Genomic DNA, 18015 nt, shown 5'->3' on the forward strand with positions numbered 1-18015 from the left:
GATGTAAACTGGTACATTATGATGTCACAATGCTGTCATGAGCCTGTGTGTGTGTGTATTTGTTAGTGGCTCCGCCTTCTCGGTCTGCCAGGCAACAGTATTTGTTGCATTTTTCAAACATGAAGTGGGAGTGGAGTTAGACTCTGGTAGGGGGTGACTTGCTCTTTAAATGAAGATTTCATCTGATTACTTTAAAAGTAAACAAAAAGTTCACAAAGAGTGCTGGGGAGGAGAAAGATGTACTCGTAATTGCAGTTTGTGATATTCCAGCAAACACACACCCCTTCCCCATGCATTTATATCCATAGTCATTAGTTTAGCACTCAGTCATTTTGGCTGGCATAATTGCAACAGTCAGAAAATGATCTAAGGTATTAAAAACACTTGTTCATTACTTTGCTGCATGAAAATCATTTATTAAACATTGTCCAACATTATTATAATTGGTAATAGTGTTGATGATTCCAACCAGCTTTACAATATATTGCAGGATTGCTGTGAACCATTACAGAGCAGTTAACAATTCTCATTTTCAAGACAAACACTTAAATGTGCACAAAAATCTGGTGAGCAAACAACTTTTTACGTCAACAAACAGTGTAGCAATTGTATCAACACTTTTTCATCCTGATTTGTGAATTGTCATAAGATATTTATTGAAAATTGAATATTTAATCATAACATCATTGGTGTGTGTTTCATATTACTTTAAAAACAATCATTAAGAAAAAACAATTTGATTGAATTGACTGAAGAATATTGAAAAATGTTAAAAATATCAGCAAAACTGATCAAAATATAAAACTATAAATGCTGCTTTTGAAATTTTTTTAAATGTTACTTATATGCATATTTTGTCCCACACAAAAAATAGAAAAACAGTTAGACTTTCAATTCAATCTGATTAAGCTAATTAGCTCTTTTGAATCATGTCTTCTGTTTATTTTTTAGTTCTCATCTCCAACAATAACCCGAGCTAAAGGCTACAGCGATTTTCTTATAATTATCTTTTTTTTAAAGCCCTAATATGGATCAAAACATTACTTTCTGCATCACTGGATCATTTGTAAGTTCAGAATTCACTTTTGGCCTGGTTACTCCAAATATTTCACATCTACAGGCCCGTTGGGACTGTGTTGGTCTTGTTATCAGGGCATGTACTTCATTCCTTTCATTCTAGGGATGATTTGCATGTCTCTAACGTCATCGTGCTGAAGCAGCCAACACAAGTAGCGCTCTGTTCCCATGCCCCATCCACTGGTGAGGAGGGGCTTCACTTGGCGCATGCTAATGTACCACTTGTAGGAATCCTCTGGTACTGCATGATGCTTCAAGGCTTCTCGTACCATCTCAGGGGTAGAATGACGTTCACCAAGACCCACAGTCTCACCCAGTCCCAACAAAAGGTCTGCTGCTTTGGCCTTGCACTGCCTAGTACCCTCTACGTATGCCTGATAGAAGGGAACACCTAGGTGGTCCATGTCAGTTAGCCACACAGCACCACCATACATCTCTATCAAAACCCTCTCTCCTTTGCGAGTTAGCTTTCTGCCAAACAGAGGCTGGCCATCTTGTACCCACTCTAGGCAGTCAGCAGAAGGCATCATGGAAATGGCTCGATCCAGGGAGATTCTTGGAAGAGCAGTTTTTCCATCCATTTTACTGAGCAGAGCTGTGGCGTGTGCAAGGGTCCCGGCAGTGTTCAGAATTTTGTCGGAGTGTTTTGTCAACATAGATCTGGTGAGATGAACCAAGTACCCCTCTGCAATGGAAATAGCATCATCCATGTCACCCAACAGTTCACACTCAACGTGGTAGAACTGATTCAAGTGTGTGGAATCTGGGTCTTCCCCTCTGAAGCTAGGAGATATATAGTAGGTTCCAGGTAGGTTCTCCTGAAAGCGAAGAAAGTATTCAAGTACAAACTGCATTGAGTCAGCAAGGTATACATCTTGTCCCAGAAGGTGAACGGACACTGGCTCAGAGTCAGACCCTAGACCCATTGGGGAGGAAATGGTGTCGGTGGTCAGAGGAGTCAAAGCGTAGGAGTACTGGCAGCAGGTATGGAAGTACTCTACTGTACTGTGGAATAAAGTGTTCTGAATCTGGAACAAGTTGCAATACCACTGGTTTTTGATGGCAAGTGTCGAGTGAGACTGAGGGTCTTCCCATGAACGAGGGGCCCTGTTCTGAGTAATTTTTGTGTGAATGTTTTTGATGGTTTCAGAGTCAGCAGGTGGGCCATCCAATGATGACACAAATCCAGGGTAACTTTGGAAGAATTCTGTTTTCTGTTCGACCGCTTTAGCGCCACATGGAGAGGACAACTGGGGCACCAGCTTGACATGGGCATGGTCAATCTCATATCCCTCAAAGATCAGTGCAACACTTGGAGCTCTCATTCCTTCTTGCAGAAGTTGCGCCACTTCATAAGTGGCTAAGATCAGTGCTTCATAGTCAGAATCATCCAGTCTGAAGATGTCGCTAGTAAGTGACTTGCGTGGCACCACAACAGTGAGCCCAGGTCTGTTAGGGTATGGTGTTAGGAAGGCAACATGATCACTGTCCTCCCACACTCTCCACTGTTGCTGTTCTCCACGTATGATCTGACTGAACAGGTTGTCATCGGAAGCATCACCATTATAGTCAAAGCAAAACGGTGCATTTGGTGTTGGCAGCGCCTCTCTGATTTTGGCTTGAACCTGGGTCAGCGCGTCATCATCCCAACGAGGACCACTTTTGGAGTTACAAAAGCCAGTACTGTGGCCATGGAACTCCTCCTCAACAGCAAGATGGGGCTTCCACTTTTGCTCTAAACCATGAAGTGGGAGTAATCTAATTTGTGCTGACCCATCACTTGCTGGATTGAAAACCATGGCACAACGCTGCACCCCCAGTCGCTCACACAGCAGGTTTGATACAGCTTTTGCCCCCTTTAGCATAGCAATGAAATCAGGGATGGCCAACTGGAAGATGCTGCTTGCCCCACTTAGAGTTTTTCTCGTAAGGATGGTTGACCCAGGAGTCCAGGGGTTGGGATTCAAGTAGGCAACCAGCTCATCTGTTTCCCAGATCACATTGGTGAAGGTTTTAATAGGTCTTAGAACCTCTACTCTTGAAATGCCACCAGTAATCGATGCCACAAACATCACAGCAGCATTGGTTTCAATGATGACATTCCCCTTTTTGTCCACAGCAATGACTCCTGCACATGTGCCTTTCAAATTTTCAATCATCACTTCCCTGCACGCTTGACGAAGGCCATAGCCTTTGTTGTGGTACAGACTTGCAACTTTCTGTGCCACTGTGTTTCTCAAAAAGACATCCCCATCACCAGAGCAGGCGATCGCTACCTCCTCGTCAGCATATATTCCTGCCCCTACTACTGCTGTATCCCCAACTCGCCCTTTCAGCTTTCCCACCAACCCACCGGTGGAGGAAGCAGCAGCTAATCTGTTCCAGCGATCCAAAGCCACTGCTCCAACTGTCTGTGGATGATTGTTCTTTAAGGTGTTGCCTCCACTGAGTTTTGCAAGTAACTCTTTGTGACGTATATCAGTGTAAAAATACTCTGGTCCAACTGGCTTCTCTTCCTCTCCTGACCCTTGCAGCAACTCCTCAGCCCCTTCTCCCACGATCATTGAATGGGAACTCTTTTCCATTACACATCTGGCTGCTTTGATTGGATTTTTTATGCTTTTCACACAAGCAACAGACCCTGACCTCTGTCCTTTACCATCTACAATGGTTGCTTCCATTTCGTTGAAGCCATCTTTGTTAAACACCGAGCCTTTCCCTGCATTGAACAGAAAGCAGTCTTCCAAAGCCTCCACTGACCTCTGAACAGCATCCAGACTACTGCCCCCTTCCTCAAGTATTTGGGACCCTAGAGTTAGGGCTGTCTGTAAAGCAAACTCAATAATATCTGTCACTTTGTTGTTCAGCATCATTTCTTCTCCAGCTCCACCATGAATCACCAAAGTGCAGTCGGACCCTTTTTCAGATGCAGAGTTGGTGCTGTTGCTTGTGGCTGGGCTCTTAGGGCAGTGAGTCGTCTCTTTCTGGCCTTGTTTGAATAAACACTCCAGGGCTCCCATTTGACTTGCAATGGCATATCTAACAGCCAGAAGCATCACACGTTTCAAGTTCATCATAAGGGTTTCTTGAAGCTTCTCCAGAGATATTGCAAAGATCCCTTTTCCATTTAGAATTATGCGTACCCTGTCTGTCTTCCCAAGGTAGGTTACAGCTAGCTGGTCTTGGGCGTAGACATTTCCTACTCCACACTCCACACCTTCCATCAGATCAACACCTGTGAGGTACACTGACGGACATCCAAAAGGGACCAGGAATCTTTTCAGTGGATTATCAGGCGGTAGAGATTGACGCAGGGCAGCCAAGTGAGGACCAACACCTTGACCACTTTTGGTGTTTCTAATGATGTTCTTGTGCTCCATAAATGCAACATGGAACAGCTGCAGTAGATCATTAGTATACTGGATTGTGTTATCTGGAGAAGTGCTGGATGCCAAGGCATTCACTAACTTGCGAGAGTGCATGGTGAGCGAGTATGTAGGATCACACCGACCATGTTTGTAGTGTCGCATGTGGGTAGGTGTGACAATCATGTGACTGGCTGCAGATTCTCCAAGAGTCTGCCTCAGGGAGAGCTGCAAAGAGAAGTTGATCCAAGCATCATACAGACCTCTCTGCCCTCTCACAGTGGCAAACACATCAGGATAGGAAGGCAGATCAAAAGTGAGGACTAGATGGTTTGCTTTTAACGTAGGGCTCCGCTGGGGGGTACTTATCCCTTGCAAGGGGAAGGGTAGGGCATTTGGACAAACAGTGTTAACTGTGACAGACTTGGATGTGTTTTCTGTGTCATGAAGGACAAGGTTTAGGTCAACAGTCTCAGAAAGACGGTACACACGTTCAGTCACAAGACCAGCGACCATTCCATCCACAGCACTGTGCTCGAACACCATCCCAGCTGTGCTGTTTCTGAACACCACGAGATTCAGTACCTGCAAAAAGAAAAAAATCAAATATAGACGCAGTCTTTTTGCTTTTTAGTTGGAAAATTGCAAAAGTACTGTAGACTTAAAACATTTAAAATCCAAATACGTAGCACAGTTTAACCTTACAAAGTGGTTTTATTTGCTACTGACAAAATATTTTCTATTTGGTCCCTTTTCTTTTTAAATAAAACAGATTTTAAAAAATCAGCATAACTGGCAACTGAAGTAAGTGAATGATTGCAGTAACCACATTTGACCACAGGATGTCACTAAGACTCCGTTCTTACACGCTGCACCTTTAAGATTTTTATTGGAGTTTTCTGAAAAATTTGGATACACTGATTTTTGTTCGACAGTAAGCCTTTCTGAACGCAGTTCTTGGAATGTAATCTAAATTATTTTATTAATCTTATTAATTTTACTGTTTTATGAAGAATATAAGTGAATAAAAATGAATCCCAGAGGGAAATACCTTGTCATAGTATCGCAAACAGGGATGGTTGTCTCCTCCCAGCCTCACGGCATTTAGGATATCAGCCAGGTCGGATGGTGCATCCCAGTCCTCCAGTGAGAGCGTAACGACAGCAGTCTCCATTAACTCCAGCGATGCCACAGCCTCTCCTCCTTGTTGGAGGATCTCTTCCCTGATTGCAGCCCAAGTCTTGCGCTCTAAAGCTGAGAGATTGCAAATCATGGAGGTATCGCTCTGTTTACTTGCTCTGGGCTGATCCATCACCTGAGCCAACTGGTTGTAGATGTCCACAAATGAGCGTGCAGAAACTGGTCCACCAGTGCTGGGGCGCCTCAGGATGTCAACAGGGAACACTCCGCCAGCACAGGTGACAACTGCATGGAGGCTGTTCGGGTAAACCTGTGAATAAACACCCTACTGGTCAATGACATTTATTATATGACTGGATGCATGCAATATTTTAATGGCAGCATCTTGCTCTGGCAATGATCTCACCCTAATTTCATCTTGGCTTCTGCCTGGAATACGGCTGGCAGCAAAGACTTCAGATTGCTGAGTGTGCTCCATTGGAGTATCACCCTCCAGCAAGAGGGGCTCGCTGTAGAGCTTTGCCGTTGCCCACAGCAGAGCTGCTGCCCTCCCTAACTGGGTACATTCCTTCACTTTAGTAGGAAGCAGAACAACCGGGAGGGCTGTTGAGGTAGGCAGAGGGTCAGCACAAGACAGCAAACCTCTCTTGAACTGCTGGGTCACCCAGTTCTCCTGGCCCGCTGCGCTGGCTGCTAATTTCTGCTGGGCTTCTTCAAGAACTTTCCTCTGCTGGTCAAGTGTGCTTTTGAACTCCAGGTAGAGCTCTGGGCTCAGTGTGAGCTGCAGAACACGGCCCACTTCTTTCAGTGTGGCGTCCAAGTCTGGAACGGGGTAGCTGAGAAGGGCCATGGTGCGGAAAGGAGTAGAGCTAGAAAAGGAAACGAAAAACAACGTCAAAGAAAACTGTGATCAATTCATGTGAAGTTTATGTAAGTAGCGCCAAATCACAACAAGAGTCGTGTCAAGGCACTTCACACAGTAAACATTCATGACTATATGAGATCATGTGTGGATAAAAAGGTGTGATTAGATTTTTTTACTCCAGAATTTCTTTAAAGGGGCCATATCATGGAAAATCAACTTTTTGGAGCTTTTTACCACCTGATATTGTTTTTTCCTCGTTAAAAAATACTCCAGAAACCTGTTTTTGGCTGCATTCATGCATTTTCCTGTCTCAGCTGCAAGTTTTCAGATTATTTTGGAAGGGCCTGCAAAAGCGTTGATGGAAACTAAACGCACCATCAGGCCTTTCTCCTTCCCATGCAGCTAGTCTTCCACCAGAAACCCACCTCCCCTGAAAGTAAGTCACTAATGGTCACTTTCTCTGAGTTGCAGGTAAAGAGCGGCTGATTTCAAGCTGCAGTTGAGAATGTGACCTTCATATCACAGATGACTGCTTTAAACCTCCACTGGTACCAGAGTGGCTCTTCTGACCAATTACTTGTGAAGTGAAGAAGAGACAACACCGTAAAAACTAGGGATGCAACGGTATCACTTTTTTCCAAACCGATATGATACCGATACTTGGATCTGAGTACTCCCCGATACCGATTGCTGATACCGATACTTCTACCACACACAACAACAAAAAAAAAAAATGCAATGATTTGTGTCACGATGTGGGCAGGAGGAGGAAGTTTAGGACCCAAGATGCAGGAAATCAGATGAACGAGGCGGGAGGTGGAAGATTAAATAAAAATCCTTTATTAGGAGTAATCCAAGATGGCAGGGAGCCAAAAACCAAAAATCCAAATGAAAACACTAGAGATCCAAAAAACACTAGAGAACTAGAGACACTAGAAGCTAGAGAGCAACGAGAAACGAGACTGACACGAGCCATGGACCAACAAAATACTGAGACACAGACAGGGTTATATACACTGGGGAGGATGAGAGGGAGATGGGCTGCAGGTGTGTGGGGAGAGAGAGACCAGGTGAACTGAGTTACTAATCAGGGAGGAAACAAACATGACCTAAGAATAAAAACTAAAGACAAGAAGAGCAGGAACATAACTAATAATCTAAGCGGGGGACCTCAAACACCGATGGGAAAAACACAACACTAGAGAGACTAAATTATATGAACAGCTGTAGCTAAAGGAAAATGACCTGAGAGAAAAACCTAAAGACCAGAAGGGCAGCAAACATAACTAATATTCTAAGGGGGGAGCTGAAACTAAAGGAAAACACTACAGAAAGAAAAACTACAGGGGCGTGACTAAAAGGGGGCCACGGGAGCACAGAACCTGGGAGGGTGAAACCTAGAGGGCTGAAGATCTGGGGGCAAATGGGGAACACCAGGAGACACATGAGGAAGACGCAGACAAGGACACACGAGGGCGCTAGGAGACACAAAAGGAGAACCTAGAGAGGGATGGAGAACACAAGGAGACACATGAGGGGAGATGCAGACGCAGACCATGACAATTTGGAAGACAGATTTTATTTTCTTCTCTGCTTTCAACAGGAAAAGACTGTGAGGTAGATAAAAAGTAAAATGTATAAACAGAAATCATCACAAAACTAAAATATTAGGTGAACAGAAATGACAAGTTTACTGCATAGGTATCGGTTAGCTTTTACCAATACCGATACTGGAATCGGTATCGGCCCCGATACCAGTATCGGTGCATCCCTAGTAAAAACCATGATTTCTGTCCACAAAGATCCGTGTAATGGTGAGCACAGGAGATGTGTCTTAGGCAACCAACATTTGACAACAGACTCGGTAGCCTAGTGGTTAGAGTAACTGACTGGCTTGCTGTTTTGCTCTGGTTCACCTCCCGGTCGCGGCAGTAACTGCTTTTCTTGTTTTTCTTTAGCTACAATTGCCAAGATTACTGTATGTTTCCACCTCTGCTGGTCAACTGTCAAAAATGTAAGGATTCATCTTTTTTTTACTTTCTTTCTTTATTTACCTAGTGTGAGTTCATGTGAGGTAAGCAGAGTAGAGCAACTAAAATGCTGCTTAGAAACGACCAAATTCGAAGAACTTTAGAGACACAAAGTATTTTGTAGAAAATAAGCAATGAAACTAAAATATTAAAAAAATAACACCTGCTTCAGCTGGCCAAATAAATTACTGCCGATACCAAGAAACAAACGGGAGTCAGGATGCGGCAAAACAAGATGAAAGGCAGATGTTTCCACCACTGGACTACCAGTCCAGTACAACAACAGCCTCACCTGTTGTAGGTGAGTTGTCAGAGTGGGTGTGCTTTCCAGGTATAAATTCAGGCTGGCCAAAATAACACATACTTAATAGTGCCAACTGTAATATTTTATCATGCCCACCTTTGCTCTCAAAGGTTTAAAATAGCATCATCTGGCCCCTTCAGCCAAAAAAAAAAAAAAAACAAAAAAAAAAAACAAAGGAGTAAAAAGAATCACATGAAGTCATTTAATTTATTTAAATGTCAGTCAGAAACTCAAAAATGAGAATATGATGCAAAAGTTTATTTATGTCAGTAATCCAGCTCAAACTGAGAGACCATCTAAAGCTGGGGTGCCAAATCCTGGTCCTGGAGGGCCGGTATCCAGCAGGTTTTACTTTTAACCCTGCTTCAACACCCCTGATCTCAATCAGCAGGTGATTAACATACTTAGATTCTGATAAACTGAATCAATTAGATTATCATGGAGCACTGAGATTTATTACCGGGTGCAAAGGTCGTACATATTGTTGCACTCTGTATAATCTAGTCGAGTGGCCCTCACTAGCTCAGCATAGACTAACCAGGTGGCGACAATTTATATATAAAGCCATCACCGGGATGTTGCCTCCTTATTTATGTAGGCTTCTGTCTTTCAAGACCAGCACTCGCCCACTTCGGTCTAATGCTAATCCCCAGCTGGCTGTGCCTAGAGCTCATACAGAATTTGGTAAGCAAGCATTTAGGATCAGGATCCATCAGCCTGGAACAAGCTACAGAATCACTTAAAACTAGAAAACCCGGTCTCTTTTGGCCAATTTAAGTGGCTAGTAAAGGAACAGGAAGCAGGCACATTCGGCCCCTGTCCCTGCTTCCGAAGTTAGGATAAGCCTATGATGTAGGTCAAGACGAAAACTTACATTCCCTAATGTTGATTGAATCACTGTAATACTAATGCATCATGTCTGGTATGTTTTTCCCGTTGTATGTGTGTGTATGCTGGTGCATATGTCTGTGTACGTGTACACATACATGTGAGTATGTGTGCACGTGTATGTGTTATTTACTAATTTTGGTTGAACTCCTGTAATGTTAAAATTTTATGTTTTTACTTTCATTGTTTTTACAAACTGTGTTTTTTACATGGAATTTTTATGGCGGCCATCTTGGCCAGGGCACCTATGCAAAAGAGACTTGTTTTCAAAGGACTTCCCTGGTTAAATCAGGGTTAAATAAAATAAATAGAAAAACTTCTGGAGAGTCCGATGAGCTGCTGCACAGGTGAATCAACTGTGTTGGAACAGGGAAACAACAAAAAATGCAGGATCATCGCAATTATAACTAATAAAGACTCAAATGTCTGGCCTTGCATGGAACGAGTCTGTCTCATACATTAGTTTCACCTTTTGATGAACTTTTGCACCAGATTCTCATTTTTCCTATTTCACATGCAGAATTATCCTTTATTACACATCAGATGTTATAAAGAATTATAACCTTGTCATTAGTGATGGGTACCGAATTTGGTACTTTTTAAGGTACCGACTGAATTCCATAGTACAGACTGAGCACCGATTCACGTCATTTGAAACGGTGCCTCGTTTCGGTACCTGTCCTTCATAACGAGAACTTGCCTAGACAGCTGCGCATGCGCAAGAGCGTTATGTCGTCGGTCGCTGCGAGCCAGTTGTAAACAGAGCAGCATGGTAGAAAGAACGCACGCTAAAGCTTGGGTCCACTTCACTAAATGTGATGGGTAACTGGGTGATGATGAAACCAGCGACAACGATCTAAGTGAGACATCCTCATCTTAATCTGCTCCGGTAGGTAAACAAAATGTTTAAGATAACGTTAGCTTGATATGTTAGCTTCCGTTTCGCTAATGGTGCGTTCGCTTTCTCCTCGGAACTCCGAATTTCCGACTAGAAGAACATGAACGCGTTCTAAAGTTTGGCTTCACTTTACTAAATGCGACGGGTGAAGATGAAACCAGTGACAACGATCTAAGTGTGAGGCATCATCGCTTTAATCTGCTCCAGCAGCTAAATAAACTGTTTAACATAACGTTAGCTTGATATGTTAGCTTCCATTGCCACCATTGTTATCAGCTAATGGTGCGTTCGCTTTCTCCTCGGAAATTCTAACTTCCCAGTAGGAAAAATCAAATGGAAAAGGACGGCAAAAGGAATGAAGATACACAGTAAATTTAGTTCACAGTAAAGATGTTTGCTTCAGTTTAATTATCAGCTTATAAAACTACAAGGATGATGTTAAAATACAAACAGTTGTATGTTATTTATTGTGATATTTATCAAATATGGTTATATACTGAGAAAATATATATTTAATTATAAAAGAGAATTAAAATATTAAACACTCAAAAGTATCGAAAATTGGTACCGTTAAGTACCGGTATCGATTCCTAGGTACCGGGAATTAGTACCGAATCGATTCAAATGTCAAAGGTACCCATCCCTACTTGTCATTCCCTGTGAACATGATGGTTGAGTTCTTCATGGGGGAGGTCAATTGAAAAACATGAGAAAAAAAACTTAAACTACAAAGATTTGGCCAAACAAGACATGAACAGAAGTGAGGAACGAAACTCGTCTTGCTTCAGAAGACCGACTCATATAAAGACTCCGACATAAATCCTGACACAACAGATTAGATACCGCAGGATTCCTTCATGTGACATCCAGCCTCTCTGTCATTAGTGGGGCCGGATGCTGTTTAAGGTGGCCCGAGTGCAACACAGCTCTTGTTGTGTGTTCAATTTGTGGACATGAGTGGAATGCATCTAGACTTCATGTCCATGTGGGACAACACGCCCCCCCCCAGACCTGCATGATTACTGGTAACTAGACCCATCTGCTCACACGTGAAAGCTGTTACCGCCTTTTGAAAGCTGGTGGTCGTCAAGGAAACGCGGCACGAGGATTAGATTTGAGCTGACTTGCTGCATCAGTTCCGATCATCCACACAATGCTGTCCTGTCTGCTTACCAGAATTTGTCTGATAGATTTGGGCTCAGCTGCTCTCGTGATCATCACTATCATATTACACTGAGTTAGCTACAGGGGACTTTACTTATAGGGACGTGTGGCGCCGAGGGCACTCGTCAGGATGACCCTCATGCGCTCCGGAGGAAAAAGTAATACTGAGGAGGCCGACGTCCAGTGCAGACCCAAGTGTATTGTACTTACATTTTACAAAAATTAAAATCTAGGCAGCACAAATCCATGCCTGCCGCTCCATCCATCACCCTACCAACAAACACAGAGCTGTATTTATAACAGGTGTGACTAATTGGACCAATCCTAAAACCAGACACAGGTAAATACAAAAATACAATCCTTCCATATTCTTAAATTATCCTTTCATCCTCATCTCTAAGATCTCTTTAAAGGGGCATTATGGAAGTTTGACAGCCAAAACATGTATAGAAATAATAAATTTCTTCTTCATACATTCTCCTGCAATGTCCTGGTCCTGTAGAATGAGCCCTGGCATTTTTACTGTGATTGCCTGTTTTTCTGTAAAATCACAGAAAAAGAGAGCTGCTCGGGTCGAGCAGGCTGCTTCATGCGCGTTCACGCTCAGGCATCGCCCGTAGCATTTGCTATCCGTAGCTTTAGCAGCAGAGAGAGAGGCAGTGCCACTTTGTCGCTGTTGCTAACGCCTAGTGACAAAGCTAGCTACATTTCTGAAGACCCTTAGCTACTTTCTGTGGAACTTTCTTCTAGATATTTCCTGCAAATTAGCAAAAAAATAGCCATTTTTGCTCTGAACGTTCTTTGAACGTTGTTTCAGCTGTCATCAGCGATATAAATATTACAGATACAAAGACTGTCACTGGTGCTTTAGCTCACCTAGTAAAACATCAGACTCCTGTGCAGAAGTCCTGGGTTCAATTCTGGATGTCAACATAGTTTATTTAGAGTTTATTTTTTACATTAATGGTATATTGTTTTACAGTAAGATGCCCAAATTTTTATTTGAGACTCGCTGTACGGCATTGAATTCACAGATAAAAAAAGATGTGGGTTCAACTTTCATTTTGGAACAATTTTTCAAGCAAGGGAAGGGAATGATCTGAGCATGCAGGAGGACTGACCCATCTTAAACCTTTGTCGGCTGTGCTGAAGAGAAAGGTACAGAACCAAATTATTTAATTAATTAGCTGCGTGTTCTCCTGTCTTCTGTCCTCCGGGCCACACACACACACACACACACACACACACACACACACACACACACACACACACACACACACACACACACACACACACACACACACACACAGGACTGTCTCAGCTGTTATTTTCGTTAAGGAGTGTGCACGTACAGCATGCGCACCTCGTGCACGAGCCTACTATTGAAGCTGTCGTTACGCTTTTGGCCTGAGGGGGCAATCGGGAGCATAAAAATTCAAAACTCCGTAAAGTCCCTTTAAATAATTACAATACAAAAATAGAAACATCTTTAATTGATCCTAAAAACATTCAGTGAAACTAATCTGCCTTCCTAGAGCAATTTCACAGGTCACCCCTCCCATTCCTCCTGAATGGAATGCTCCGGAACCTTCTTTAGGTGCTCCAGCTCCCCGGGGACTCTTTTAGCTGGAACACCTCCAGAATCACAAAGGAAACAGGTAAGTAAAAACACTCAATCATTTACCACTTTAAATCCTCAATATGCATACCAACTCTTCTTCTTACAGGTCCAAACGCTTCACCCTTTTTAAATAAACGTTAAAACAATTGTTATAGAGCCTGGTTTCATTTATCCTACAACCATCGTAAAAACCTGTGTAATGGACTTTCTACATTACAGGACGGTTCATATCAGTCAGTAGGTGAAACTCAAACAATAAGAATACGGTGTAAAAGTTAATTTATGTGATTAATTCTATTTTAGAGAGCTTTAAATTGACCAGTTTCACATTTTGACACCACTCCTGCAGACGTCTGCTGACCAAAAACAGCACTTTTACCTGCTTGTGTGTTAGCATTTTTAGTTTGCAGATCGTCAGTTAAAAAAAAGGAGATAAAGAAGAAGTTTGCTTTTTTGTTGGAAGTAAAAGTTGGAGAGTAATGTCTGCGAAGCAAAGAGCTAAAACCAGAGTGAACATCAACGCGGCCTACGCTAGTTTGAGGGAGCTAAAGGGGGCTACAACATCACGGACTGATGGTGACCTGGCTTTGTTGCTACTGGACGTCTAAGCAATAATATTTTTCTGTCCAACAGTGTGGATCTTTTTACTTTGTGGTTTATTTTAGTATTAGTTGGCTCATGTTAGTGTTAGCTCATTGTTAACGCTAGCTGCAGCAGGTTGCAGTAGAGCGGAGAAGCAGGAAACTGCTGTGTGTTACTTAAAAAGGTGAAACTATTCTATGAGACAGACTCGTTCCATGCAAATCCAGATATTTCAGCCTTTATTGGTTATAATTATGATGATCGTGACTAACAGCTCATGAAAACCCCACATTCAAAATCTCAGACAGTTAGAATATTGTGAAAAGGTTCAATATTCCAAACTCAAAGTGTCACACTCTAATGAATCCAGAGCAACTGCAAAGGGTTCCTGAGCCTTTAGATGGTCTCTCTGTCTAAGATGGATCACTGACATAAATGGACTTTTGCACCAATTTTCTCATTACTGGAGTTTCACCAGTTTTTGTTATAGATAACTCTTTGATCGGACTCCGATCAAATAGAGATTAATTCTGGTTGGACAGGCAAGCTAACCGCTACGTGGGGTAAGCTTTTAATTGTCCTGAATTAATTAAAGTTTACGAAGTGGTTTTTATGATCTTTTCGTTGACACAAATGCAACAAACGTCTCTTTTCTCATCCGTTTCCTTCCACTTTATGATTGCCTTCCTTCCTCGATACATACTGGCTGTTATCTCATTTAGCCAGTCAGAACTAATCTCTGTTTCTCCAAACTGAGGTCATTCAAAGAGCAGGTAAGATTGAACCTCGCTTCCCCTTTGAAGAACATAAAACACACGCCAGGATAATTCTGCACCATTAAACCAATAAAAAAATTAACATTTGATATGAATTATCAGATCAGAACAGTCCACTTATTCTCCTTTTAGAGTCAAATCACCAAAGTGTGCTTGAAATAAGATGTTCCAAGATTTATTAGTTATTTGAATTTCTAGAACTAATGAATGTAATCAGTTTTTATTTCACAGTATATTTTCCCATAGAAGAAGGATTTGGGTTCTTAGGCCAAATTTAATACAAATTTGGGCTTTAAATTGTTTTCAGAACACTAAATATATAGATATGTATAGAAATAGAGACTCCCAACAATGGTTCGTAGATGACCTAACTAAGGTTAAAGGTGATGTTAGCACATTGTGTTATAAAAGCGGTAACTAAGGAATCTAATTAGCATCATTTTAGGTGGTTTGTGCCATACAAAAACATTTTTGTTTTATAAATCAAGTAATAATCTGTTTCTATGTTGTTTGTTTTTAACTTTATTTTATGTGAGATTGAATTCCTCCTACCTGTCTGCAGGAGCGTGCCTGAGTCGTGGCCGGAGGGTCGTGTAGGAGAAAGCTCAGTGGGACGAAGACTTGGTCCAACTGCAAAAACAAGGTTTGGTTCATAATGAAGAAGCAGTGACTCCAATTAAGGTCCCTGTCTCTGCTCACCCTCCTCCCTCCTAAAGCCTCGTCTGTCAAGCTCCTTGTTGTCTTTCTACAGATATCACTGAGAACAACGTGAAATGATTGAACAGTTCAGCTGCTCTATAGTTTTTTAGGCTTTTGCTCTCATCTCTCGTCAGAGACATCTTTCACAAGATCAGGATGCAGCCGACAGAGTCGCGCGCGCGTCATCAAGCGCCTCCGCTGGACGTGTTCTCTAACAGGACTCACAGATGTTCACATGACTTCTCATTAAAGGGAAAAACGTTAATACCTAAACCTGTGAGTCTTTCCTGCATCTGTAGAAAACAAGAAGACATGAGCGTCGGCCCAAATTTCTGGAGATTTAAAGAAGAATAACTTTTATCAGGCTTTTAATAAAGTAACACTAAACAGCTCTTTAAACTTTAAGCTAGAGCTTCAAAGGTGATCACGTCTGACACCACTCTGCAGCCCTCTGCTGACCAGACACTGCAGTTTTGTAGAGCAGGTAGGTGTCCTTTGGGGGTGCTCTTTACCTGCTTTACTGTTGTTAGTTGTTATGCTAGCTGATAGCTATATCAGTTCACCGATGGTCAATAAAAAGCACAAAAGGTAGAAAAAGAAGAAGTTTGTTTTTGCTGTTGGCATCATGGAGGAGCCTGGACATAAAAGTAGGAGAATAACGTCTTTGGAGGCAAAGCAAAGGGCTAAAACCAGAGGGAACATCAGCATAGCCTACACTAGTTTGAGAAAGCTAAAGGAGGCTGATAGTGACCTGGCTTTGTTGCTACTGGATTTGTAAGTAATAATATTTTATGGCCAACGGTTTGGGTCTTTTTACGCTGTGGTTTATTTTAGTAATAGTTTTTTCATGTTAGCGTTAGCTCGTCGTTAGCGCTAGCGATAGCAGGCTGCAGCACAGTTGTGTACGACAGTTGTAGTTCCACTTTAAACCAGTAGGGCGGAGGAGCAGGAAGCTGTTCTGCGTTACCATACAATCTTTTGCTATGGCGCATTTCAAAACAGCGTGGGAGCTGACCAAAGCGTCTCCCAAACAACAAGATAAAAACAGCAATCAAAGCACACAAAAATTAAAAAAGACTTAAAGAGTCACAATCTACTGTTGCTTCTAGAATATGGTGCAAAAGTTAATTTATGTCAGTAATTCAGCTTATTTGGGTCAGGGTTAGAGGAACTTGCCATATTTTTGCAAAAAAAAACTTGTTTAAATATTAAATCTCCACCTGTCGCCACAGCATTCCACGGCAATATGTTTAAAAATGTTAATTTCAATGGATTTATTTACTAAAAGCATGATTTAACTTTACTATTGAAGACATTTATAAAATTATTTTTATTATACTTTATTGTATTTTGTTTATTTATTTACAGAGGCGGATCTAGAAAAGCTTGGGCCCATCACAGAACATTTTACATGAGGGGGCTCAGGAGGGTCTAGGCAGGACGGCATCAACGCCGGACCTTCTCACTGAAACGTGAAAATCCCATTTATGTAAACTGAGTTTAAAATATCTGTAAAACACTTTAAAACTATTGACTGTGTCATTATTTCTTCTGAGAAAACTAAGAAATTTTTAGGCAAAAACAATTTTCAAAAATGCTCTTAAAAAAATTACAGAGGCAAATGATTTCAGAAAACAAATGAAGTTTAGAAGCATTTATGGATATAAAAGTAGAGTTTAAAATGATTTGAACTATTTTGACCAACAACGATGAACTGCAATATGCTGCAAATGATCTTAAGTGTTATTTTACTCACCGTAAAACTGAGCTGGGTGGTAGGATGGGAGGTCAGGTGAAATCTCACTGGGATTACCAAAGGCAAGAGGGACCAGCAGAACCTAATGGTAGCCTGGGAGTCTAGATGTATTTATACACACACACACACACACACACACACACACACACACACATACACACACACACACACACACACACACACTCTGACAAACACACACACGTTTGTATTTCTATTATAGTGAGGACATCTGTTGGGAGTTTGTTTGTGACTCCACTTTGCCAAACCCTAACCTTAACTAACACTTAATTCACACCACAGCTCTGAAACCAACTGGTGAGCTTTTTAAAAAGTAAGGACCAAAAAATTTCCTCACTTTGTAGGGGAAATGGTCCTCAGTTGGTAGTAAGTACAAGAACACACACACACGCACACACACACACACACACACACACACACACACACACACACACACACACACACACACACACACACACACACACACACACACACACACACACACACACACACACACACAGAGCTTACAGAAAGTCATTCCTGAGTTTCTCAATCATGAATTACAGACGATGATCAAAGCTGACTAATCCTTTCTCTTCTTCTCTGAGTGATGTCAGAGGGGGCGTGGCTTTGTTAGCCTTTTGTGAGTTTTACCAGAAAGGTAATCGCAGTCTGACTAAAACTTCTGATGTGATCAACATTTATGACAATGTGACTTGCTTCAGAATAAACTCTGGGCAGACATATAAATAATGCAGGTTCGGTTAACCACTGAGTTAAGAGGATTTGTGAGCTATATGGCTCACTTTGGTGTCCCTGGACTGGTTTTACTGGTGTCACCTGGGAGATCATC

At 42.0% G+C, this 18015-nt stretch overlaps 1 protein-coding gene across 1 annotated transcript; it reads right to left on the reverse strand.

Moving 5' to 3' along the window:
• Positions 1-400: 400 nt before the first annotated feature.
• Positions 401-17272, reverse strand: LOC107376361 (uncharacterized). The gene is made up of 5 exons (XM_015945418.3): positions 17166-17272; positions 15263-15340; positions 5989-6451; positions 5494-5892; positions 401-5027 (listed from the first exon to the last, which is right to left on the reverse strand). Exons 3-5 carry the CDS (start codon positions 6430-6432, stop codon positions 1149-1151), a joined length of 4722 nt encoding a protein of 1573 aa, XP_015800904.3. The 5' UTR covers positions 6433-6451; positions 15263-15340; positions 17166-17272; the 3' UTR covers positions 401-1148.
• Positions 17273-18015: the final 743 nt, after the last annotated feature.

Source organism: Nothobranchius furzeri, chromosome 12 (assembly GCF_043380555.1).
Source record: "Nothobranchius furzeri strain GRZ-AD chromosome 12, NfurGRZ-RIMD1, whole genome shotgun sequence".
Classification (NCBI taxonomy): Eukaryota; Metazoa; Chordata; class Actinopteri; order Cyprinodontiformes; family Nothobranchiidae; genus Nothobranchius; species Nothobranchius furzeri.

Excerpts from the sequence above, each read along its gene's own strand:
- LOC107376361 (XM_015945418.3), bottom strand. The coding sequence starts at position 6,432 with ATGGCCCTTCTCAGCTACCCCGTTCCAGACTTGGACGCCACACTGAAA. Across the intron at positions 5,893-5,988 it reads GAAGCCAAGATGAAATTAGG|GTTTACCCGAACAGCCTCCA; the intron begins GTGAGATCATTG and ends GTTTATTCACAG. Across the intron at positions 5,028-5,493 it reads GTTTGCGATACTATGACAAG|GTACTGAATCTCGTGGTGTT; the intron begins GTATTTCCCTCT and ends TTCTTTTTGCAG.